The sequence below is a fragment of the Scyliorhinus canicula genome, chromosome 11 (assembly GCF_902713615.1).
Source record: "Scyliorhinus canicula chromosome 11, sScyCan1.1, whole genome shotgun sequence".
NCBI lineage: Eukaryota > Metazoa > Chordata > Chondrichthyes > Carcharhiniformes > Scyliorhinidae > Scyliorhinus > Scyliorhinus canicula.
This window is the reverse complement of record NC_052156.1, coordinates 274673-301613: the sequence shown is the minus strand read 5'-3', so window position 1 is coordinate 301613 and position 26941 is coordinate 274673. Positions and strand designations below refer to the sequence as shown.

Genomic DNA, 26941 nt, shown 5'->3' with positions numbered 1-26941 from the left:
CTCTTCTCCTCAGTCACTCTTCTCCTCAGTCACTCTTCTCCTCAGTCACTCTTCTCCTCAGTCACTCTTCTCCTCAGTCACTCTTCTCCTCAGTCACTCTTCTCCTCAGTCACTCTTCTCCTCAGTCACTCTTCTCCTCAGTCACTCTTCTCCTCAGTCACTCTTCTCCTCAGTCACTCTTCTCCTCAGTCACTCTTCTCCTCAGTCACTCTTCTCCTCAGTCACTCTTCTCCTCAGTCACTCTTCTCCTCAGTCACTCTTCTCCTCAGTCACTCTTCTCCTCAGTCACTCTTCTCCTCAGTCACTCTTCTCCTCAGTCACTCTTCTCCTCAGTCACTCTTCTCCTCAGTCACTCTTCTCCTCAGTCACTCTTCTCCTCAGTCACTCTTCTCCTCAGTCACTCTTCTCCTCAGTCACTCTTCTCCTCAGTCACTCTTCTCCTCAGTCACTCTTCTCCTCAGTCACTCTTCTCCTCAGTCACTCTTCTCCTCAGTCACTCTTCTCCTCAGTCACTCTTCTCCTCAGTCACTCTTCTCCTCAGTCACTCTTCTCCTCAGTCACTCTTCTCCTCAGTCACTCTTCTCCTCAGTCACTCTTCTCCTCAGTCACTCTTCTCCTCAGTCACTCTTCTCCTCAGTCACTCTTCTCCTCAGTCACTCTTCTCCTCAGTCACTCTTCTCCTCAGTCACTCTTCTCCTCAGTCACTCTTCTCCTCAGTCACTCTTCTCCTCAGTCACTCTTCTCCTCAGTCACTCTTCTCCTCAGTCACTCTTCTCCTCAGTCACTCTTCTCCTCAGTCACTCTTCTCCTCAGTCACTCTTCTCCTCAGTCACTCTTCTCCTCAGTCACTCTTCTCCTCAGTCACTCTTCTCCTCAGTCACTCTTCTCCTCAGTCACTCTTCTCCTCAGTCACTCTTCTCCTCAGTCACTCTTCTCCTCAGTCACTCTTCTCCTCAGTCACTCTTCTCCTCAGTCACTCTTCTCCTCAGTCACTCTTCTCCTCAGTCACTCTTCTCCTCAGTCACTCTTCTCCTCAGTCACTCTTCTCCTCAGTCACTCTTCTCCTCAGTCACTCTTCTCCTCAGTCACTCTTCTCCTCAGTCACTCTTCTCCTCAGTCACTCTTCTCCTCAGTCACTCTTCTCCTCAGTCACTCTTCTCCTCAGTCACTCTTCTCCTCAGTCACTCTTCTCCTCAGTCACTCTTCTCCTCAGTCACTCTTCTCCTCAGTCACTCTTCTCCTCAGTCACTCTTCTCCTCAGTCACTCTTCTCCTCAGTCACTCTTCTCCTCAGTCACTCTTCTCCTCAGTCACTCTTCTCCTCAGTCACTCTTCTCCTCAGTCACTCTTCTCCTCAGTCACTCCCCTCCTCAGTCACTCCCCTCCTCAATCACCCCCCTCCTCAATCACAATTCACCCCCCTCCTCAATCACAATTCACCCCCCTCCTCCTTCACTGTTCAGTCCCCTCCTCCTTCACTGTTCTGTCCCCTGAAGATTTGTCAAACAATCCTGAGTCTGTTCAGAATTACAGTGACAACCAATGGAAGATTATCAATTGGGCTGACAGTGTGGTTCCCTGCGAGCTGAAAGCTAAATCTATTAATACACTGGGTCCTGCACACAGAAAGCACTTGCCCACACATTGTGCCCTATTCAACTAAATAAAATAGGCAAGGGCGATTCCCTGTGTCAGTCCCCAGAACAATGCCTCGACCAATCAGTGTTAACCTGCCTGCTTTGAATTTCGACAAAGCTTGACAGCTGTTAGTTATCAGCTCACTGGTGAACTCTCCATAGCGACACTTCTATCAATCAGAGTCCACTTGCCAACCAATCAGCACTCTTATGCAGTATAAATTGTTGTTCCTTTTACAATTTGGTATTCTTCTGATTTGCTCTGATGATTAGAAGATTGCCTGGATGAGTGCAGCTCCAACAACACTCAAGAAACTCGACACCATCCAGGACAAAGCAGCCCCGCTTGATTGCTCCCCCTTCCACAAACATTCAAACCCTCCATCACTGACGAACAGTGGCAGCCGTGTGTCCCATCTACAAGATGCACTGCAGCAACTCACCAAGGTTCCTTCAACAGCACCTTCCAAACTCATCACTACCATCTAGAAAGACAAGAGCAGCAGATACCTGGGAACCCCACCACCTGGAGGTTCCCCTCCCAGTCACTCAACACCCTGACTGGGAAATATATCGGCCATTCCTTCACTGTCACTGGGGCAACATACTGGACTCTCCCTAACAGCACATTGGGTGTACCTACACCTCAAGGACTGTAACGGTTCATGAAGGCAACTCACCACCACCTTCAGAAGGGCAACTAGGGATGGGCAATAAATGCTGGCCTAACCAGCGATGCCCACATCCTGTATATGAATAAAAAAAGATGAAAAGCTTTGTCAACATGTATATTTTCAGCAATACTCAAATAATGGAGTGATAGGCTAATCACAGTAATCAATTTCTATCAATGAGTCTGTAACACTCAGACATGAGGTGGGGAAATCCCCAGTGAGGAAGAACCATAGTCCCAAAGTGAACTCTTCCTCCCAAACGGACTCTACTCACCACATATTGTAGATCCCAAAATGTTAATTCGCAAAACGAAATCTCTCCAATTTGCATTTGATGCATGAACAATTCTGGAGTGATAGGTGATACTGGTTTAATGATTACTACAGCAGTGTTGGAGCAGGGAATGCAAAGCAGTCTTGAAATCATCTCTGTGCCTGTTTCGCTCTGATATTTAATCAATTGTAACACCCACAGTTTAGACATGATGAAAGGAGCAGCTGAACTGTTTGTCTGTTATCCTCCACTTAGACATAACAGTAATAATAATGAACAATTTGATTGTGGCCATACTGCTTGGAATCTCAATCACATGACATAAAATGTCTGGCCTGAACATCTGATTTGGTTGGAAGCATTTTAATTTCTTGATTTAAAAAAAAAAATGTAAATATATTCCTGCTCATTGATTTTATTTTTCAGCATGTTCTCAATCCAAGACTGGCCATTCTGACTTGGACCTTCTACAAACAATCCTTCCTCAAACAGGTCCTGACAGAAGGTGCGAATTGGTTGCAGGCAAGGGTCAAATTACTTTTAAAGTGTTCATCTCCGATAATAAAGCTGTTGATTTATTCCATACAAGCCTCTCTGTATTTACCCATCGCTAATGGTGCTGAAATGTGTCAAGAGTGACAATATCACAGAGTCCCTACAGTGCAGGAGGAGGCAGTTTGGACAATTGAATTTGCATCGACCCTCTGAAAGAGCAACCTACCTAGGCTCCATCCCCCACCCTATCATAGAATTTACAGTGCTGAAGGAGGCCATTCAGCCCATCGAGTCTGCATCGGCCCTTGGAAAGAGCACCCCACCCAAGCCCACACCTCCACCCTATCCCAGTAACCCCACCTAACCTTTTTGGGATACTAAGGGCAATTTATCATGGCCAATCCACCTAACCCACACATCTTTGGACTGTAGGAGGAAACCGGAGTACCCGGAGGAAACCCACGCACACACGGGGAGAACGTGCAGACTCCGCACAGACAGTGACCCAAGCCGGGAATCGAACCTGGGACCCTGGAGCTGGGAAGCAACTGTGCCATCCACGTAGCACCACCTAGGGCCAATTTAGCATGGCCAATCCACCTAACCCGCACGTCTTTGGACTGTGGAAGGAAACCGGGGCACCCAGAGGAAACCCACGCAGACATGGGAGAAAGTGCAAACTCCACACATTCACCCAAGACTAGAATTGATCCTGGGTCCTTGTCACTATGAGGTAGCAGTGTTAACCACTGTGCCACCGTGCAGCCCAGGCATACCGTGTCCTCAGACATTGAATAATATTTTATGTGACTTCATAGTACAAGATACAAATTACATACCAGAAATAGTGGTACCCAAGGGATGAATAAGATTGAGAAATTTTAAGTACTTACTACCAGCAGAGAAAATGTATTCGATAAACTTGAGTCGTAAGATCATTTACGGCACAGAAAGAGGCCATTCAGTCCATCAAATCTATGCAGCTCCATGTGGAGAAATGAAGTTAGTCCCACACCCTGTAGTCTGCAAGTTTATTTTGTTCAAGTGCCCATCCAATTCCTTTTGAAATGATTGATTGTTTCTGTGATATTTTTAAAAGAGAAGCTTGCAGACCATAAAGGTATAAAACAAACAAGAGTTTAATTGGAAATGTGTTGTCTCTACAGACCTCTGGAACTGGCTGACCCTCCCAAAGCACCAATTACATCATCAATATGCCACATGATAGAACTCATAAAATGACCTTGTTTCAGCAAAGGAACATATTGTTACAACACTCTGGGCGAGGCACAGTCAGTTCCCAGACACACACACCCCAGAGTCCCAACATCAGTGAATTAACCAACTATGTGTGTTTTCCTGAGATCTTTAATCCCTGGCTGCTTCAATGAGTTACAGTCATCAGATTTATAAGCAAAACATTAACAAATTGTTTATTTATTACAAGAATAAAAGGTGAACGTAGAAAGGAATTAATTGGCACTATGGTCTACCTATTCCCAAATCCCCGTCCCACCCTCCACCTAGATACACAGTGAAGAGATGGGAGAAGGGTTAGAGTAACGGGAATGAAGGGAAAGATTTGAGATGAATCCTTACAGCTGAGGTTGTGGCCTCTGTAGGTGCCGGTCGTCTCCAAATGCGACCCTCTGGGGAATTGGTTCAGACAAGAGATTCGGGTCGGTGCAATTCTGACCGCCGGCCACCAGATGGAGCCTCCGTCTCACTGAGATATCGCTGGCACTTTACACCTGAGAATTTTACAGGAAATCCAGGCAGACACTGGGAGAACATGCAAACTCCCCACAGACAGTCAGCCTGGGTCAGAATCGAACCTGGGGTCCTGGCGTGGTGAGGCAACAGTGCTAATCACTGTGCCACTGTGCTGTGCGATGTGGGAATGTAAGCTATGAGGAGGACAGGGGAGGGTTAGGATGTAGTAATATCGTCACTGGACGAGTAACCCAGAGACACAGGACGACCTGGGGTCGGGTTCAGGTTCCACCTTGGTAGATGGTGAAATTTGAATTCCATAAAATTATCGTAAAAACCCATCAGGGGAAGGAAATCTGTCCTTTCCTGGTCTGGCTTACATGTGACTCCAGTTCCAGATTATACAATAATTATAATAATAATAATCGCTTATTGTCACAAGTCGGCTTCAATTAAGTTACTGTGAAAAGCCCCTAGTCGCCACATTCCGGCGCCTATTCGGGGAGGCCAGTACGGGAATTGAACCCGCGCTGTTGGCATTGTTCTCAATTACAAGCCAGCTGTTTAGCCCACTGTGCTAAATATGGTTGACTCTCAAATGCCCTCTGAAATGGCGGGCAGTTGGGGATGGGCATTGATTGGTGGCCCAGACCGCGACGCCCACATCCCATAAATTAATTTTAAAAACACGATAAGGCTACAAAGAGAATATGTGGGTTAAGTAATGAAAAAAATTAAATGAAAATCGCTTATTGTCACGAGTAGGCTTCAATGAAGTTACTGTGAAAAGCCCCTAGTCGCCACATTCTGGCGCCTGTTCAGGGAGGCTGGTACGGGAATTGAACCGTGCTGCTGGCCTGCCTGGGTCTGCTTTAAAAGCCAGCGATTTAGCCCTGTGCTAAACCAGCCCCTCAGTGGATAACAAGGTGGAAGCTGGAGTTATTCACTTGCTGTAAGAATAGTAAAGCAGAATAATTTTTTAAAGGTGCGAAACTTGTAAATGTTGATGTTTGGAGGGATTTGTGTGGATCCATACTAGGAACACAGAGTTAGTATGCAACTACAGGAAGCAGTTTGTTTATTCATATGGGATATGGAATTAGGAAGGCAAATGACATGTTGCCCTTTATTGGCGTTAGGGGTGCAGCAATAAAGATGTCTTGCTACAATTGAATACATTCACTTTCAGAATAATCCTGGTGCCTGTGAATAATCCCTTCATATTTTGCTTCTCTTTCAGGTGAACGATATGTCATGACTTTTCTAAATGTGTTAAATTTTGGAGATCAAGGTGTGTACTTTACTTTCTTGAAACAGTTTGTCTAATTGAATTTTGAATGTTTTATTGCAAGTGCTAGGGCCAAGTCCTGAAAAGTTGGATTAGTGGAGATTTAGTGTAGTTTTGTCAGTGCTGAAGACCCCTCTTCTGTACTGTATGACTATGAGCAATGATGCTCCTCTGTTTAGTGAGGGTATTCCTAATGTGTCGGCTTGGCTCACTGGTATCGCAGTGAGCTTGTGAACTCAGTTGGCAGAGCTGATTGCATAATTTTGGGTAGGAACAAAGTGCCGTGTGGAGAGGACCCAGCACCCCATGCACTGTTCATGCACTTGGTCACAGTGGAAGGAATGGGCCCCTCTTGATAGAGGGTCAGGTTGATGAGCAGTCCTGAAAGGAAAGGTGTGATGGTGTAAGAACAGCGAATCTCACTTGTTGAGATTGGCTGGAGCCTGATTTTGTGCTTTGATTTTCTTCAGCCTGTTTACTGGTGTAGATGCCAACTCCACTGCATGCAGCTGAAATGATTACTGTTTTCATGAAACAGTGGAGGTGGGGAGAGAGAAACATGTCACAGAATCTCAACCCCCCAGCCAATGTCTGTCTTTGCCACAGTTCCTGTCTCACAGACTCTTCCTGAAGCTGGGCACAGCCTTCAGTGGACGACAGACAATACACGTATTTCTATTTGGTGGGTTGATTGCTAATTGTTGATTTTTGGTGCAGGTGTATATGACATTGTGAATAATCTGGGGTCGCTGGTGGCCAGATTTCTCTTCCTTCCCATTGAGGAGAGCTTCTACGTTTTCTTTGTTAAAGTGCTTGAGCGAGGGAAGGACATTGGACACCAGAAGCGGGTAATGTGTTGCTGCTACAAGTACTGTACTGCACTGTATTGTGATGTCTCAGGGTCCAGTTACTTTACTGATATATATATGTGTTGCCGCTTTCTTCAATGAGGCTATGACAGGTGAGGACCTTGAGAGGATTGTTATCACTAAGGAGGTAGTGATGGGCAAGCTAATGGGGCTAAAGATAGACAAGTCTCCTGGCCCTGATGGAATGCATCCAGAGTGCTAAAAGAGATGGCTAGGGAAATTGCAGATGCACTAATGATGATTTACCAAAATTCACTAGACTCTGGGGTGGTTCCGGTGGATTGGAAATTAGCAAACGTGACACCACTTTTTAAAAAAAGAGGTAGGCAGAGAGCAGGAAATTATAGGCCAGTGAGCTTAACTTCGGTAATAGGGAAGATGCTGGAATCTATCATCAAGGAAGAAATAGCGAGGCATCTGGATAGAAATTGTCCCATTGGGCAGACGCAGCATGGGTTCATAAAGGGCAGGTCATGCCTAACTAATTTAGTGGAATTTTTTGAGGACATTACCAGTGCAGTAGATAACAGGGAGCCAATGGATGTGGTATATCTGGATTTCCAGAAAGCCTTTGACAAGGTGCCACACAAAAGGTTGCTGCATAAGATAAAGATGCATGGCATTAAGGGTAAAGTAGTAGCATGGATAGAGGATTGGTTAATTAATAGAAAGCAAAGAGTGGGGATTAATGGGTGTTTCTCTGGTTGCCAATCAGTGGTGTCCCTCAGGGATCCGTGTTGGGCCCACAATTTTTCACAATTTACATAGATGATTTGGAGTTGGGGACCAAGGGCAATGTGTCCAAGTTTGCAGATGACACTAAGATGAGTGGTAAAGCGAAAAGTGCAGAGGATACTGGAGGTCTGCAGAGGGATTGGATAGGTTAAGTGAATGGGCTAGGGTCTGGCAGATGGAATACAATGTTGACAAATGTGAGGTTATCCATTTTGGTAGGAATAACAGCAAACGGGATTATTATTTAAACGATAAAATATTAAAGCATGCCGCTGTGCAGAGAGACCTGGGTGTGCTAGTGCATGAGTCACAGAAAGTTGGTTTACAGGTGCAACAGGTGATTAAGAAGGCAAATGGAATTTTGTCCTTCATTGCTAGAGGGATGGAGTTTAAGACTAGGGAGGTTATGTTGCAATTGTATAAGGTGTTAGTGAGGCCATACCTGGAGTATTGTGTTCAGTTTTGGTCTCCTTACTTGAGAACGGACGTACTGGCACTGGAGGGTGTGCAGAGGAGATTCACTAGGTTAATCCCAGGGCTGAAGGGGTTGGATTATGAGGAGAGGTTGAGTAGACTGGGACTGTACTCGTTGGAATTTAGAAGGATGAGGGGGGATCTTATAGAAACATATAAAATTATGAAGGGAATAGATAGGATAGATGCGGGCAGGTTGTTTCCACTGGCAGGTGAAAGCAGAACTAGGGGGCAGAGCCTCAAAATAAGGGGAAGTAGATTTAGGACTGAGTTTAGGAGGAACTTCTTCACCCAAAGGGTTGTGAATCTATGGAATTCCTTGCCCAGTGAAGCAGTTGAGGCTCCTTCATTATATGTTTTTAAGGTAAAGATAGATAGCTTTTTGAAGAATAAAAGGATTAAGGGTTATGGTGTTCGGGCCGGAAAGTGGAGCTGAGTCCACAAAAGATCAGCCATGATCTCATTGAATGGCGGAGCAGGCTCGAGGGGCCAAATGGCCTACTCCTGCTCCTAGTTCTTATGTAATACAGAAGGTTATTTCAAAAGAAAATATTAGTTCAAGTAATATGGGCATCGCTAGCCAGACTAACCCATCCCTAATTGCCCTTGAGAAGGTGATGATCAGCTGCCTTCTTGAACTGCTGCAAATTTCGGCCAAACTTGCTGTAGTGGAGGAGCCAGCAGCTACATTAGTGAATAAAGCGATAAAGAGCAGGATTTAAAAAGGTTGCCAGGTCTCAAAATGGAAAAGACACTTGATCCAGATCGGATGGGACACGTGCTGACAGGGTGGAAACACCGGAGGCTTTGGCCGCAGTGGCTGCTGAGGCCTCATTTGCAATATTATCAGCAGTTTGTGGCCCCGTATCTAAGGAACGATATGCTGGCCTTGGAGAGGGGCCAGAGGAGGTTCACAAGAGAGATCCCTGGAATGAACAATTTGTTGTACGAGGAAAGGTTGAGGACTCTGGGTCTGTACTCGTTGGAGTTTAGAAGGATGAGCGGGGATCTTATTGAAACTCACAGATACTGCGAGGCCTGGATAGAGTGGACGTGGAGAGGATGTTTCCACTTGTAGGTAAAAGTAGAATCCAAGGGCACAGTCTCAGACTTGAGGGATGATCCTTTAAAGCAAATGATGCGGAATTTCTTCAGCCAGAGGGTGGTGAATCTGTGGAACTGTTTGCCGCAGAAGGCTGTGGAGGCCAAATGACTGAGTGTCTTTAAGACAGAGATAGATAGGTTCATGATTAATAAGGGGACCAGGGGTTATGAGGAGAATGGGGATGAGAAAATATCAGCCATGATTGAATGGCGGAGGAGGCGCGATGGGCCGAGTGGCCTAATTCTGCTTCTATGTCTTATGGATTTGGCAGTCTTCAAGGAGTTTTTAAGTCGAGCAGCAGTTCTTGCCAAATGCTGTGAGCTGAAGCAGTAGTTTGACACAGACAGAAGAATCTGCAAGCTGTTTCCTGAAAGGGTTTCTCTCCCTGCTGTGGCAGGGTCCTGTACAGCTGCAACATAACTTGCCAATTTTTATACTCAATGCCCCGACCAATGAAGGCCAGCATGCGTATGCTTTCTTGACTACCTTATCCACATGCGTTGCCACTTTCAGTGATCGGTGAACATACACACCCAGATCTTTCTGCCTGTCAGGATCAGTAATGAGACCATTGCCTTTTTGATATATATTAATCATTTAGACTTGGGTATTCAGAGCATAATTTCAAAGTTTGCAGATAATGTACAAGTGAAAGCTGTAGCAGTCAGTGAGGAATAGAGTAACAAACTTCAGAAGGACATGGACAGACTGATGAAATGGGCAGACAAGACAGATGAAATGTAATGCAGAGAAGTGTCAAGTGATACCTTTTGTTAGGAAGGAGGTGAAGCAACATACACTAAATGGCACAGTTACAATGGGAAATGCAGCGATAGAGAGAGCTGCAGATGATTGTACACAAATCTTTGGCAGGACAAAAGAGCAGGTGGAATCCTTGGATTTCTAAACTCATCCATAGATTATGAAAACAAGGAAGTTATCCTAAACCTTTATAAAAGACTGATGAAGGTACAGTTGAGTTAATGTATTAATTCTTGGTACCACATTCGGTGAAGGATATCAAAGCCTTGGAGAGGATGTAGAGGAGACATACCAGTGTAAATAATCTTTATTATTGTCACAAGTAGGCTTACATTAACACTGCAGTGAAGTTACTGTGAAAAGCCCCTAGTCGCCACATTCTGGCGCCTGTTCGGGTACAGTGAGGGAAAATTCAGAATATCCAATTCACCTAACAGCACGTCTTTCGGGACTTGTGGGAGGAAACCGGAGCACCCGGATGAAACCCACGCAGACACGGGAAGAACGTGCAGACTCCACACAGTGACCCAGACCGGGAATTGAACCCGGGATCCTGGTGCTGTGAAGCAACAGTGCTAACCACTGTACTACTGTGCCGTCCACAGTGATAAGGGACTTCAGTTCTATGGAGAGACTGGAGGAGCTGGGATTGTGCTGAATAGAAACTTTTACAGATGCACCATTGAAAGCATTCTTTCTGATTGTATCACAGCTTGGTATGGTTTCTGCTCTGCCCAAAACAGCAGGAAACTACAAAAGGTCACGAATGTAGCCCAATCCATTACGCAAACCAGCCTCCCATCCATTGACTTTGTCTACAATTCTCGCTGCCTCGGAAAGGCAGCCAGCATAATTAAGGACCCCACGCACCCCGGACATATTCTCTTCCACCTTCTTCCGTCAGGATAAAGATACCAAAGTTTGAGGTCAGGTACCAACCGACTCAAGAACAGCTTCTTCCCTGCTGCCTTCAGACTTTTGAATGGACCTACCTCTTATTAAGTTGATCTTTTCTGTACACCCTAGCTATGACTATAATATTACATTCTGCAATCCCTCCCTCCTTCCCTATGTACGGTATGCATTGTTTGTACAGCATGCAAGAAACAATACTTTTCACTGTATACTAATACATGAGACAATAATAAATTCAATCAAATCAAAAAAGTGGAGATTTAATTAAGGTGTCCATAATCATTGGGCGTTTTGATAGCGTAAGGGGAAATTGCCCCTAGTGCCTGGATCAGTTAGCAGTGAGACACAGATTTAAGCTAATTGGGGAAAGGACCAGATGGGGGAAACTTTTTATTGAATGGGTTGCCTGAAAGGGGCAATGGGAGCAGATTCAATTCATAAAGACAATTGTAAAAGGGGAGATACTTGCAGGTTGAGAGAAAAGTGCAGAAGATTGTAGCGAATTAGATCGCTCTTTCAAAGAGCCAGCTCAGGCAGGGTAGGTTAAACCATCGCCTTCGATTATATAAGATTTTCTAACCTCTCTCAGAATAAGTTTTTGTACCGGTAGTTGCCGATTTATGAAGTATGAAATATTCACTAAACTTCCTGTCTGGTTGCCAGGAGGATGTTTCCATGGCAGCCACTGTTCTGGAGATGCTTGTGAAGTTGGTGCTGTTGATTGGACTGACCATCACCGTGTTTGGCTACTCCTACTCCCATTTAGCACTGGATATCTATGGTGGATCGATGCTCAGCTCTGGCTCAGGTATTGCTCTCTGTGTGCCCGGTGCTATATTTCAACTTGCCTTTTTATGTAACCCCAAGAAATGGAATTTATATAACTTTGTGAAAACGTCAACAGTGACAAAATTCCATTTGCCGCCTTAATCACCTGTAAACCAGCTTTTTGCGACTCATGCACTAGCACACCCAGGTCTCTCTGCACAGTAGCATGTTTTAATATTTTATTTAAATAATAATACCGTTTGCTGTTATTGCTACTAAAATGGATAACCTCAAGTTTGTCAACATTGTATTCCATCTGCCAGACCCTAGCCCGTTCACTTAACCAAATCCCTCTGCAGACTTCCAGTATCCTCTGCACTTTTCGCTTTACCACTCATCTTAATGTCATCTGCAAACTTGGACACATTGCCCTTGGTCCCTAACTCCAAATCATTGATGTAAATTGTGAACAATTGTGGGCCCAACACTGATCCCTGAGGGACACCACTAGCTACTGATTGCCAACCAGAGAAACACCCATTAATCCCCACTCTTTGCTTTCTATTAATTAACCAATCCTCTATCCATGCTACTACTTTACCCTTAATGCCATGCATCTTTATCTTATGCAGCAACCTTTTGTGTGGCACCTTGTCAAACTTTCTGGAAATCCAGATATACCACATCCATTGGCTCCCCGTTATCTACCGCACTGGTAATGTCCTCAAAAAATTCCACTAAATTAGTTAGGCAAGGCCTGCCCTTTATGAACCCATGCTGCGTCTGCCCAATGGGACAATTTCTATCCAGATGCCTCGCTTTTTCTTCCTTGATGATAGATTCCAGCATCTTCCCTACTATCGAAGTTAAGCTCACTGGCCTACAATTACCCGCTCTCTGCCTACCTCCTGTTTTAAACAGTGGTGTCACGTTTGATAATTTCCAATCCACCGGGACCACCCCAGAGTCTAGTGAATTTCGGTAAATTATCACTAGTGCATCTGCAATTCCCCTAGCCATCTCTTTTAGCACTCTGGGATGCATTCCATCAGGCCAGGAGACTTGTCTACCTTTAGCCCCATTAGCTTGCCCATCACTACCTCCTTACTGATAACAATCCTCTCAAGGTCCTCACCTGTCATAGCCTCATTTCTATCAGTCACTGGCATGTTATTTGTGTCTTCCACTGTGAAGACCGACCCAAAAAACCTGTTCATTTCCTCAGCCATTTCCTCATCTCCCATTATTAAAACTCCCTTCTCATCCTCTAAAGGACCTTAGCCACTCTTTTTTGTTTTATATATTTGTAAAAACTTTTACTATCTGTTTTTATATTCTGAGCAAGTTTACTCTCATAATCTATCTTACTCTTCTTTATAGCTTTTTTAAATAAATTTAGATTACCCAATTATTTTTTCCAATTAAGGGGCAATTTAGCGTGGCCAATCCACCTACTCTGCACATTTTTGGGTTGTGGGGGTGAAACCCACGCAGACACGGGGAGAATGTGCAAACTCCACACGGACAGTGACCCAGAGCCGGGATCGAACCTGGGACCTCAGCGCCGTGAAGCAGTTGTGCTAACCACTAGGCCACCGTGCTGCCCTTTTTATAGCTTTTTAAGTAGCTTTCTGTTGCCCCCTAAAGATTTCCGAGTCCTCTAGTCTCCCACTGATCTTTGCCACTTTGTATGCTTTTTCCTTCAATTTGATATTCTCCTTTATTTCCTTAGATATTCACGGTCGATTTTCCGTCTTTCTGCCGTCCTTTTTATTGGTATAAACCTTTGCTTAGCACTGTGTCTACCTTAGCTAGTTCTTCTCTCATCCCATTGTAAGCTCCTTTGTTTAAACACAAAACACTAGTATTTGATTTTACCTTCTCACCCTCCATCTGTATTTTAAATTCCACCATATTGTGATCGCTCCTTCTGAGAGGATCCCTAACTATGAGATCATGAATCAATCCTGTCTCATTACACAGGACAAGATTTAGGACCGCTTGTTCCCTCGTAGGTTCCATTACATACTGTTCTAGGAAACTATCGCGGATACATTCTATAAACTCCTCAAGGCTGCCTTGACCGACCTGGTTAAACCAATCGACATGTAGATTAAAATCCCCCATGATAACTGCTGTACCATTTCCACATGCATCAGTTATTTCTTTGTTTATTGCCTGCCCCACCATAATGTTACTATTTGGCGGCCTATAGACTACTCCTATCAGTGACATTTTCGCATTACTATTCCTGTTTCCACCCAAATGGATTCAACCTTATCCTCCATAGTACCGATGTCATCCCTTACTATTGCCAGGATGTCATCCTTAAATAACAGAGCTACACCACCTCCCTTACCATCCACTCTGTCCTTCCGAATAGTTTGATACCCTCGGATATTTAACCCCCAGTCGTGACCATCCTTTAACCATGTTTCAGTAATGGCCACTAAATCATAGTCATTCACGATGATTTGCGCCATCAACTCATTTACCTTATTCCGAATACTACGAGCATTCAGGTAAAGTACACTTATGTTGGCTTTTTTACCTCTGTTTTGATTCTTAACACCTCGATCAGTAACCTTTCCTAAGTTATATTTCCTCTTAACTTTTCTCCTAATTTTCCTTGTCGTTGAACCCATATCTTCATGTAACAACCTGCCCCGTTGCTTACAATTTATGTTTTTACTTCCCGTTTTATTCCTTTTAGTATTACTGGGCCTATTCACTGAGCTCCCCTCATTCACTGTACCTTCTACTGTCACCCTTTTTGATTTTTGACTATGGCTTCTCTGCCTTACACTTTCCCCCTTACTCCCTTTTGCTTCTGTCCCTGTTTTACTACCTTCCAACTTCCTGCATCGGTTCCCATCCCCCTGCCACATTAGTTTAATCCCTCCCCAACAGCACTAGCAAACCCCCCCCCCCCCCCCCCAGGAATTTGGTTCCAGTCCTGCCCAGGTGCAGACCCTCCAGTTTGTACTGGTCCCACCACCCCCAGAACCGGTTCCAATGCCCCAATAATTTGAATCCCTCCCTCTTGCACCATCTCTCGAGCAACGCATTGATCCTATCTATCCTGACATTCCTACTCTGACTAGCTCGTGGCACTGGTAGCAATCCTGAGATTACTACCTTTGAGGTCCTACTTTTTAATTTAACTCCTAACTCCCTGAATTCAGATTGTAGGACCTCGTCCCGTTTTTTACCTATATTGTTGGTGCCTATGTGCACCACGACAGCTGGCTGTCTCTTCCCCCCCCCCCCCCCCCCCCCCCCCCAAAAGAATGTCCTGCAGCCGCTCCGAGACATCCTTGAAGCTTGCAAAAGGGAGGCAACATACCGTCCTGGAGTTTCGATTGCGTCCGCAGAACCGCATGTCTATTCCCCTTACGATTGAGTCCCGTATCACGAGAGCACTGCCATTCTTCTTCCTGCCCTCCTGCGCAGCACAGCCAGCCACGGTGCCATGAACCTTGCTGCTGCTGCCTTCCCCTGGTGAGCCATCTCTCTCAACAGTATCCAAAGCGGTATATCTGTTTTGCAGGGAGATGACCGCAGGGAACACCTGCACTGCCTTCCTACTCTTGCTCTGTCTTTTGGTCACCCATTTTCTATCTCCCTCAGTAACTTTCACCTGCGGTGTGACCAACTCACTAAACGTGCTATCCACGACGTCCTCAGCATCGTGGATGCTCCAAAGTGAGTCCATCCGTAGCTCCAGAGCCGTCAAGCGGTCTAACAGGAGCTGCAACTGAACATACTTCTTGCACGTGAAGGAGCCAGGGACAGTGGACGTGTCCCTGAGCTCCCACATCGCACACGAGGAGCATGGCACGGGTCTGGGATCTCCTGCCATGTCTTTAACCTTAGGTAAACTTGTACAACTACAATTACAAAAACGAAAGAAAAAATAAATAAATTAGACAATGAAAAGGAAAACTACTTACCAGTCACCTACCAGGGTTAAAAACACCTCCTCCCCACCCAGCTTCGAATTCCAACCTAGCTTCAAATTCCCAAACTCACTCTTGGTTGCTCCTCACTCTGGCTGTGTGTTCTCTGGCTCACTGGGAGAACTCACCCAGGGTCTCAGATGCTCTCTGGTTCTCTTCCTGCAGATTAAATGTTACAGGCCAGAAGAAAGAGAGAGAACAAAACAGTCGGGAAAAAGCACCTTCTCCCACTCTGCACCGAATTACCTCACTGCACCAAATTACCAAGTTCCAAATTCCCACTCTGGATGTGTCTCACTCCGGCTGTGTCTCCTCGACTTGTGCAATATCTTATATCTAATAGCCACAATACAAATATAAATTGTTTAAACCAGCTCTATTTCCTAGCATGGTGCACTAACCCAGGTTTAAAGCATAAAGGAAAACACAGCAGGGAGCTGCCATTGCCCCTGGTCTGACATGCCAGTGCGAATGGTGGAATTGTGGGAGGAAACCGGAGCACGTGGAGGAAACCCACACAGACACAGGGAGAACATGCAGACTCTGCACAGTGACCCAAGTGGGAATCAAACCCGGGTTCTTGGTGCTGTGAAGGAACAGTGCTAACCACTGTGCTACCGTGAAAGACAGAGTGGAATGGTGGGAGTTATGTGATATAAATCTCTGACAGAGCCAATAATATTGTCTTTTGACACCATGAAACCTCATCCTGCCAAAACTCAGGAATTGGGAAATTTCCTAATACTTATAAAGAGGGAAGCAAATCAAAACACCTTTCTGTTTGTGAATGGCTGTGAGGAGAAATTGGACTGTTTAAACTAATAACAGTAGATTTAATAAGTATGATCTGCCTTTCATAACCCCATGCTGGCTTTGTCCACTCCCTCTAATGCTTTCTAAATGTTCTGTTATCATGTCTTTTATAATCGACTCCCCCGTTTTCTCTCCCTCTCTTTTTAAATAGTGGGGTTACAATTGCCATCCTCCAATCTGTCGGGACTGCTGTGAAGTTTGGAAGATGACCACCAATGAATATTTCAGGGCCAATTATTATAATGTAGATTACCAGGCCCTGGTGTTTTGTCAGCCTAACCCCATTCATTTCCCTAGCACCATTTTCTTATTAATACTACTGATTTCCTTCAATTCCCCATCTCATTAGACCCTTGGTTACCTAATATTTCCTGAAGTTAGTTGTGGCCTCTTTTGTGAAGACAGAACCAAAGTTTGTTCAGTTCTGCCATTCCTTTGTTCCCCATCATAATTTCTGATCTTTACTAATCTTTTTCTCTTCACATATTTAGTGAAGCTTTTACGGTCATGTGGAGCACAGTCACTTTGTGGAAGCAATAGATGTTAACTGTTGCCTCTTTCCACCCTGGGTGTACACCATGAGAGGGAGGATTGAGGATTGAGATGTAATAGTTTTCTGTTTCTCTGTAGGTCCAATTCTTTTGCGTTGTTACTGCGTCTATGTTCTGCTTCTGGCTGTAAACGGAGTGACTGAATGTTTCACGTTTGCTGCAATGAGTAAGGAGGAAGTTGACAGGTGAGTGGCTGAGGCAGTGTTATGTTAGAGGTATTCCTCCAAATCAATAAACTTGTTCAAACATTGGGGTCAGATAGTCCTCAGACCTATGACAAAATTGGACTTGAAAACCCCATGTCAAGTCAAAATGTAAATCAAAACTAATTTTCCTACGAGAACAATGTGATAAATCGGGAATTGACTCCTGAACCTTGCCCTGATATCCTACTTTCACCAAAATAACCTAGAATTTTGTGCTCAATCAATTATAAAAAAAGTAATATAGCAATAAATTAATATTATAAAATATATATTGTAGGAAAACGTTTGGAAACACGAAGATTCACCAAGTAAAAATGCGTTGAAACGGCAACTGCATGTCTTGTGTCGGGAAGGTGGGTGGCTAAAACGTGAATGAGTGAATGTTTGAACTTGTTCACTGTCATGGCGTCATAAAGTCAAAACGGACGTCATAAATTCAAAAGTGTCAATTTATAAATGCTGTAAGTGTTATCCGTCACAACTCCGGAATCGTAAAGTCAAGGACTGCATGTAGATTATGTGGCTGACTCCTAAGTGACCTCTGAAATAGGGTGGCAAGGTAGCACAGTGGTTAGCACAGTTGCTTCGCAGCTCCAGGGTCCCAGGTTCGATTCCCGGCTTGGTTCACTGTCTGTGCGGAGTCTGCGCGTTCTCCCCCGTGTCTGCGAGGATTTCCTCCGGGTGCTCCGGTTTCCTCCCACAGTCCAGGGTTGTGCAGGTTAGGTGGATTGGAAATTCTAAATTGCCCCTACTGTCCAAAAGGGTTGGGTGGGGTACTGGGTTACAGGGATCAAGGGGATAGGATAGGATGGGATGGAGGCATAACAGCCCGTAACAGCCTCCCCGAACAGGCGCCGGAATGTGGCGACTAGGGACTTTTCACAGTAACTTCATTTGAAGCCTACTCGTGACAATAAGCGATTTTCATTTTCATGGGGCTTGGGTGGGGTGCTCTTTCCAAGGACCGGTGCAGACTAGATGGGATGGATGGCCTCCTTCTGCACTGTAAATTCGATGATCCGTGATATAGAAAATGCACTGATACTTAAACACTCTTAAATATGTAGAACTTAGAAACACATCTAATGGTTAGCGACTGAAATGCATTGGAGTTTTGAGCTCAGTGTTCAAGCTGGTCAAACCCTCAAAATCCAACTTCTCATTACTGCCTGGCCCTTCACACACTTCCTGATATCCCAAGTCCATTTGCAAGAATCCAAGTCCTGAAAGACGTGCTGTTAGGTGTATTGAACATTCTGAATTCTCCCTCTGTGTACCCGAACAGGCACCGGAATGTGGAGACTAGGGGATTTTCACAGTAATTTCATTGCAGTGTTAATGTAAGCCAACTTTAAGAATTAATAGTTTTCAGTGATAGATTTCTGCAGTTTCCAACATGGGTAGCACTGAATCAGAAGCTGGGAGGTGACGATGCCATAGTGAAATGAATTGAAAATCGCTTATTGTCACAAGTAGGCTTCGATGAAGTTACTGTGAAAAGCCCCTAGTCGCCACATTCCGACGCCTGTCCGGGGAGGCTGGTACGGGAATCGAACCGTGCTGCTGGCCTGCTTGGTGTGCTTTAAAAACCAGCGATTTAGCTCAGTGAGCTAAACCAGCCCCTATGATGCTCGTTTCACTGGATTTGGTAATCCAGAGGCCCAGGTTAATGCTCGGGGAACATGAATTCAAGCACGGCGGCTGGTGGAATTTAAATTCAATTACACAATCTGAAATATCATCGATTGTCATAAAAACCTATCTGGGTCACTAATGTCCTTTAGGGAAGGAAATCTGCCGTCCTTACCCAGTCTGGCCTACATGTGACTCCAGACTCACTGCAATGTGATTTATACTCTTAAATGCCCCTGAAATGGCCGAGTGAGACACTCAGTTCAAAGGTCAATTACGGACAGGTAACTATACCCACATCCTAAGAAATAATTTTTTCAAATGTTTCCAACATAACGTTTGGGGTACTTTGGGGTGTCCTGAGATTATGAAAGTTTCTGTCTTTCATTACTTTCATATTTAACTTAATATTTGATTGTTTTGTCAAAGGTATAACTTAATGATGATGGCTCTGTCTCTTGCGTTTCTTGGCCTCTCCTATTACTTGACCTGGTGGAAAGGAGCTGTTGGTTTTATTTTGGCAAACTGTCTGAACATGGGATTCCGGATTGCCCACAGCCTCCAGTACATCAGCCATTATTTCAAGCTCAGTGAGAATCGGCCTCTCGTTGGCCTCCAGCTCCCACGGCCATTGCTGCTGGCCTACCTCGGCAGTGCAATAGTGACAGCATTTTCACAGGTAGGTACCAGGGACGGACAGAACAATTCTGGGTGGCCAACACCCCAAATACCAAAAGCAAAGTAACCCCTGACGCCATGGCACATGGAAACTGACTCCTGACCCCATCCTCATTACACAAGACACTGACCCCCCCACCCCCGTGACACACTAACCCCATACCCCCTCCAGTGACAAATGGACACTGATTCCTGACTCCTCGTGACACATGATGCTATGGCAGGTCAGCTCGGCCAAGTGGAACATACATCCTGCTGTATGTGGGGAGTTGACAAACACTTCTGCAGGAGCTATCACCAGCTGCAGAAGTTTGAGCTCCGGGTTTCAGAATTCAAGCAGCGGCTAGAGTTACTTTGGTGTATTCACAAGGCAGAGAGCTATGTTGATGGCACGTTTAGGGAGGTGCATATAGGCAGAGAGTGAATGGGTGATCACCAGGCAATCTAAGAGAACAAAGCAGGTAATGAGATTCCTCTGAATCTATCTTGCTTGCTGACCGGTTTTCCATTTTGGATACTGGTGGTTCCTCAGGGGAGTGCGGCAGCCCAAGTCCACGATACTGTACGTGGCTCATCAGCTCAGGAGGGGAGGAAGAAGAGTGGGAGAGCAATAGTGATAGGGTGATTCTGTAGTTGTAAATGTAACTCTGAGATAGTATGATGCCTTGCTGCTGCCAGGATCAAGGATGTCACCGAGCACCTGCAGGACATCCTTCTGGGTGATCAGCCAGAGGTTATGGTGCAGATTGGTACGAGAGCCAGGGGTAGGAAGAAGAGGGATGAGGTCCTCAAAATAAATTTCGGGAGTTAAGTAAGAAATTAATAAGCAGAATCTCAAATATTGTAATCAGGACTAAGCGTCAACTAAGCTTAGAATGCAGAATAATGTCAATAAAACAAAGTTAAGGGCACTCTACCTGAATACATACGGCATTTGTAACATGGTAGATGATTTAAACACACAAATAGAGATAAATGGATGTGTTCTAATTGCCATTATAGAAACATGGCTGCAGGGTGACCAAGACTGGGAACAGAATATTCAAGGATATTCAACATTTAGGAAGGGCGGACAAAAAGGAAAAGAAGATGGTGATGAGCTGATAAGGGATGGAATCCGTACATGAATAAGGGAGGATTTCAGATCAAAAGAACAAAATGTAGAATCTGGGTGGGGCTAAGAAACAGTAAGAGGAAGCAAACATTGGTCGGAGTTATTTATAGTCCAATGGGTAGCGTGGGGCACCGTATTAATCAGAATATGAAGAACATAGAACATACAGGACAAAAGGAGGCCATTCGGCCCATCGAGTCTGCACCGACCCACTTAAGCCAAACCCCATAACCCAATAACCCCATAAGAACTAGGAGCAGGAGTAGGCCATCTTGTCCCTCGAACCTGCTCCGCCATTCAAGGCGATCATGGCTGATCTTTTGTGGACTCAGTTCCACTTTCCTGCCCGAACACCATAACCCTTAATCCCTTTATACTTCAAAAAAACTATCAATCTTTATCTTAAAAACATTTAATGAAGGAGCCTCAACTGCTTCACTGGGCAAGGAATTCCATAGATTCACAACCCTTTGGGTTAAGAAGTTCCTCCTAAACTCAGTCCTAAATTTACTTCCCTTTATTTTGAGGCTATGCCCCCTAGTTCTGCTTTCACCCGCCAGTGGAAACAACCTGATCCTTCAGGTTCCCCCTTCAGTAGTAAGGAATATGCTGGAATCTATCATCAAGGAAGAAATAGCGAGGCATCTGGATGGAAATTGTCCCATTGGGCAGATGCAGCATGGGTTCCCGATACCCCCTCAACCTTTCAAATTCCAATGAGTACAGTCCCAGTCTACTCAACCTCTCCTCGTAATCCAACCCCTTCAGCTCTGGGATTAACCTAGTGAATCTCCTCTGCACACACTCCAGTGCCAGTATGTCCTTTCTCAGGTAAGGAGACCAAAACTGAACACAATACTCCAGGTGTGGCCTCACTAACACCTTATACAATTGCAGCATAACCTCCCTAGTCTTAAACTCCATCCCTCGAGAATGAATGACAAAATTCCATTTGCCGCCTTAATCACCTGTTGCACCTGTAAACCAACTTTCTGCGACTCATGCACTCGCACACCCAGGTCTCTCTGCACAGCAACATGTTTTAATATTTTATCATTTAAATAATAATCCCGTTTGCTGTTATTCCTACCAAAATAGATAACCTCACATTTGTCAACATTGTATTCCATCACCAGACCCGAGCCCATTCACTTAACCTATCCAAATCCCTCTGCAGACTTCCGGTATCCTCTGCACTTTTTGCTTTACCACTCATCTTAGTGTCGTCTGCAAACTTGGACACATTGCCCTTGGTCCCCAACTCCAAATCATCGATGTAAATTGTGAACCATTGTGGGCCCAACACTGATCCCTGAGGGACACCACTAGCTACTGATTGCCAACCAGAGAAACACCCATTAATCCCCACTCTTTGCTTTCTATTAATTAACCAATCCTCTATCCATGCTACTACTTTACCCTTAATGCCATGCATCTCTATCTTATGCAGCAACCTTTTGTGTGGCACCTTATCAAAGGCTTTCTGGAAATCCAGATATACCACATCCATTGGCTCCCCGTTATCTACCGCACTGGTAATGTCCTCAAAAAATTCCACTAAATTAGTTGGGCACGACCTGCCCTTTATGAACCCATGCTGCGTCTGCCCAATGGGACAATTTCTATCCAGATGCCTCGCTATTTCTTCCTTGATGATAGACTCCAGCATCTTCCCTACTACCGAAGTTAAGCTCACTAGCCTATAATTTCCTGCTTTCTGCCTACCTCCTTTTTTAAACAGTGGTGTCATTTTTGCTAATTTCCAACCCGCTGGGACCACCCCAGAGTCTAGTGAATTTTGGTAAATTATCACTAGTGCATCTGCAATTTCCCTAGCCATCTCTTTTAGCACTCTGGGATGCATTCTATCAGGGCCAGGAGACTTGTCTACCTTTAGCCCCATTAGCTTGCCCATCACTACCTCCTTAGTGATAACAATCATCTCAAGGTCCTCACCTGTCATAGCCTCATTTCTATCAGTCACTGGCATGTTATTTGTGTCTTCCACTGTGAAGACTGACCCAAAAAACCTGTTCAGTTCCTCAGTCATTTCCTCATCTCCCGTTATTAAATCTCCCTTCTCATCCTCTAAAGGACCAATATTTACCTTAGCCACTCTGTTTTTTGTTTTATATATTTGTGGAAACTTTTATCATCTGTTTTTATATTCTGAGCAAGTTTACTCTCAATCTATCTTACTCTTTATAGCTTTTTTAGTAGCTTTCTCTTGCCCCCTAAAGATTTCCCAGTCCTCTAGTCTCCCACTAATCTTTGCCATTTTGTATGCTTTTTACTTCAATTTGATACTCTCCCTTATTTGAAATGAAAATCACTTGTTGTCACAAGTAGGCTTCAATGAAGTTAATGTGAAAAGCTCCTAGTCGCCACATTCCGGCGCCTGTCCGGGGAGGCTGGTATGAGTATTTCCTTAGATATCCACGGTCGATTTTCCTTCTTTCTCCCGTCCTTCCTTTTTGTTGGTATAAACCTTTGCTGAGGACTGTGAAAAATCCTCAACTGTTTCACTATAAAGTCTTTGCTCCCAGTCTACCTTAGCTAGCTCTTCTCTCATCCCATTGTAATCTCCTTTGTTTAAGCACAAAACACTAGTGTTTGATTTTACCTTCTCACCCTCCATCTTTATTTTAAATTCCACCATATTTTCATCGCTCCTTCCGAGAGGATCCTAACTATGAGATCATGAATCAATCCTGTCTCATTACACAGGACAAGATGTAGGACTGCTTGTTCCCTCGTAGGTTCCATTCCATACTGTTCTAGGAAACTATCGCGGATACATTCTATAAACTCCTCCTCAAGGCTGTCTTGACCAACCTGGTTAAACCAATCGACATGTAGATTAAAATCCCCCAAGATAACAGCTGTACCATTTCTACATGCATCATCTAACTTTTTTGGTCACTAAGGGCAATTTACCATGGCCAATCCACCTAACCTGCACGTCTTTGGACTGTGGGAGGAATCCGGAGCACCCGGAGGAAACCCACGCAAACACGGGGAGAACGTGCAGACTCCGTACAGACATTGACCCAGCGGGGAATCGAACCTGGGGCCCTGGCGCTGTGAAGCCACAGTGCTAATCACTTGTGCTACCATGCTGCCCTAGCTTGGGTGGAAGCATGTAGCTTGGGTAATGCAGTAGTCACGCCCCCGAGTTTGACAATGCCTGGTCTACACCTATACTCAGACTGTGACCCCTAATTCTGGACACACAAACCATCGGGAACATCCTTCCTGCATTAACCCTGTCCAGTCCTGTTGAATTTTATTGGTTTCTATGAGATCCCCTTCATTCGTCTGAATTCCAGTGAACACAATCCTAACCGATTCAATGGGCGGTTTCACGACGACGCGAACAGGTCCTGGGCACGATCTATTCTGGCCTCCACAGGGGGCTAGCACGGCGCTGGAGTGGTTCACGCCACTCCAGCGCCTTACGCGGTGCCATCCTGCGAATGCGCGGGAAACTTCTTGCGTGCGCTGGCCCCTCCCCAACATGGCGCCGGTGTTCTGGGGCCGGCCGCGGAAGAAGATAGGCCCAGGGGGAGAGGCCGGCCCGCCAATCGGTGGGCCCTGATCGCGGGCCAGACCCCAGCGGAGGCCACCCTGGTGAAGGAGACCCGGTAATTCCGACTCTTTGTTTCCTGTCTGCCAACCAATTTTCTATCTAACTCAATATATTTCCCCCAATCCCATGCGCTTTAATTTTATACGCTAATCTTTTAGCGTGCACGGTATCACAGTGGTTAACGCTGTTGCTTCACAGCGCCAGGGATCCAGGTTTGATTCCTGGCTTGGGTCACTGTTTGTGTGGAGTCTGAACGTTCTCCCCGTGTCTGCGTGGGTTTCCTCCGGGTGCTCCGGTTTCCTCCCACAAGTCCCGAAAGATGTGTTTATTAGGTGAATGGGACATTCTTAATTCTTCCTCAGTGTACCCGAACGGGTGCCGGAGCGTGGGCGACAAATAGATTTTCACAGTAACTTCATTGCAGTTAATGTAAGCTTACTTGTGACATTAATAAAGATTATTATTAATCTGAAAGTCCGAATACACCACATCCACTGGCTCCCCTTCATCAATTCTACTAGTTACACCCTTTAAGAATTCCAGTAGATTTGTCAAGCATGATTCCCCCTTTATAAATCCATGCTGACTCTGTCCAATCCTGCCACTGTTTTCTAAGTGCTCCGCTATAAAATATTTCATAATGAATTCTAGAATTTTCCCCACTACCGATGTCAGGCTTACTGGTCTATAACTCCCTGTTTTCTCTCTACCTCCCTTTTTAAATAGTGGAGTTACATTAGCCACCCTCCAATCTGCAGGGACAGTTTCCAGAGTCTATAGAATCCTAGAAGATGACCACCAATGCATCCACATTTCTAGAGCCCTCTACACCCTGGATGTAGATTATCAGGCCCTGGGGATTGATCAGCCTTCAGTCCCATCAATTTGTTCCCCTATTCTCACGTTCTGTTATCTTTCCTTTATGCCACCATTAACACTCCCTCTGTCTTGTGTCCATGGTATCTTTGTCAAACTTTCCTTAGCTCTAACCTATCCTGATCTTCTATTATCCACTCGTCCACCCCCCAACTATATAATTCAGTACATTTCTACCCCTCTTCAGCTCTGAAGAAGTCATATTGACTTGAAACGTTAACTCTGTTTCTCTTCCCCCCCCCCCCAGCATTTTCTGGTGTACAATGGGACTGAAATTGATGAGCCCCAGGACCTGCACGCTGTGAGTTGGAGAAAGTAGCCATGACTAGTGTATGCATTGATGATCGTCTTTCAAAATTCTATAGGTTGTTCCTGCAGATTGGAAGGTACCAAATGTTACCTCAGTATTTAGAAGGGAAGGACAGGGGCGGCACGATGGCGCAGTGGTTAGCACTGCTGCCTCACAGTGCCGAGATCCCAGGTTCGATCCCGGGCCCGGGTCACTGCTGTGTGGAGTTTGCATATTCTCCCCGTGTCTGCGTGGGACCCACCCCCACAACCCAAAGATGTGCAGCGTAGGTGGATTGGTCACGCTAAATTGCCCCTTAATTGAGGGAAAAAAATTGGGGACTCTTAAATTTAAAAAAAAGAGAAGGTTTGGAGAGAGAAAATGTAAAAGTACAGACCTGTGAGCCTTACATCAGTAATAGAGAAAAGGCTGGAATCTTTTACAAAACATTCGATAAATGAACACAGATAATAATGATCTGATTGGGCATAGTCAACATGGATTTATGATTTATGAATAGTAAATAATATTTGGCGAACCAGTTGCAGTTTTTATGAGGATGTTACTAACAGAATTGATAAAGAGGAGACGTTGGACATAATGTACTTGGATTTTCATAAGGCTGTGATCTAGTCCCTCTCTACTGGTTGATCAGCAAAATTAATGCACATGGGATAGGAGGTAATATTCTGGCATGGTCGTTAACATGGCAGAAAACAGAGAGCAGGAATAAACGGATAAAGAGAAAGAAATTGATAAAAACACTCAGAAATGGAGGAATTCATAATGGGGAACAAAGAAATGGCTGAGGAACTAAATTCCTACTTTGCTTCTGTCTTCACAAAGGAAGATATGAATAATGTACCAGAAGTTCTGACAGACACAAGTTTCAGTGAGTAGTTGAAGGAAATTAGTGTTAGTAAATAAATAGTTTTGGGGAAATTAATGGGATTGAAGGCGGATAAATCTCCAAGGCCGGATAATCTTCATCCCAGAGTACTGGTTTAGCACACTGGGCTAAATCGCTGGCATTTAAAGCAGACCAAGGCAGGCCAGCAGCACGGTTCAATTCCTGTACCAGCCTCCCCGAACAGGCGTCGGATTGTGGCGACTAGGGGCTTTTCACAGTAACTTAATTGAAGCCTACTTGTGACAATAAGCGATTTTCATTTTTCACTTCAGGAAGTGACCCTAGAAATAGTAGATCCATTGGTGGCCATTTTCCAAAAATTCTTTGGACTCTGGATTGGTTCCTATAGATTGGAGGGTAGTGAATGTAACCCCGCTATTCAAAAAGGGAGGTAGAGAGAAAACGGGGAACTATAGACCAGTGAGCCTAACGTCGGTAGTAGGGAAGTTGCTGAAGTCCATTATCAAGGATTTCATAGCACAGCATTTGGAAAGCAGGGGTGTAATCAGACAAAGTCAGCGTGGATTTATAAAAGGGAAACCATGCTTGAAAAATCCACTAGAATTGTTTGAAGATGTAACTAGTAGAGTTGACCAGGGAGAACTGATGGATGTGG

The 26941-nt window shown here is 44.9% G+C and overlaps 1 protein-coding gene across 1 annotated transcript in view; it reads left to right on the top strand.

Annotated features, from left to right (window-relative positions):
- The window catches only part of rft1 (RFT1 homolog), a 194828-nt gene that overhangs the window by 159525 nt on the left and 8362 nt on the right, over positions 1-26941 (top strand). Inside the window, exons 7-12 of the mRNA XM_038812000.1 lie at positions 3011-3089; positions 6033-6083; positions 6798-6928; positions 11604-11748; positions 17111-17216; positions 19299-19548. Of these exons, the coding sequence (XP_038667928.1) occupies positions 3011-3089; positions 6033-6083; positions 6798-6928; positions 11604-11748; positions 17111-17216; positions 19299-19548 (762 nt within the window). The remainder of the gene's footprint in view (positions 1-3010; positions 3090-6032; positions 6084-6797; positions 6929-11603; positions 11749-17110; positions 17217-19298; positions 19549-26941) is intronic.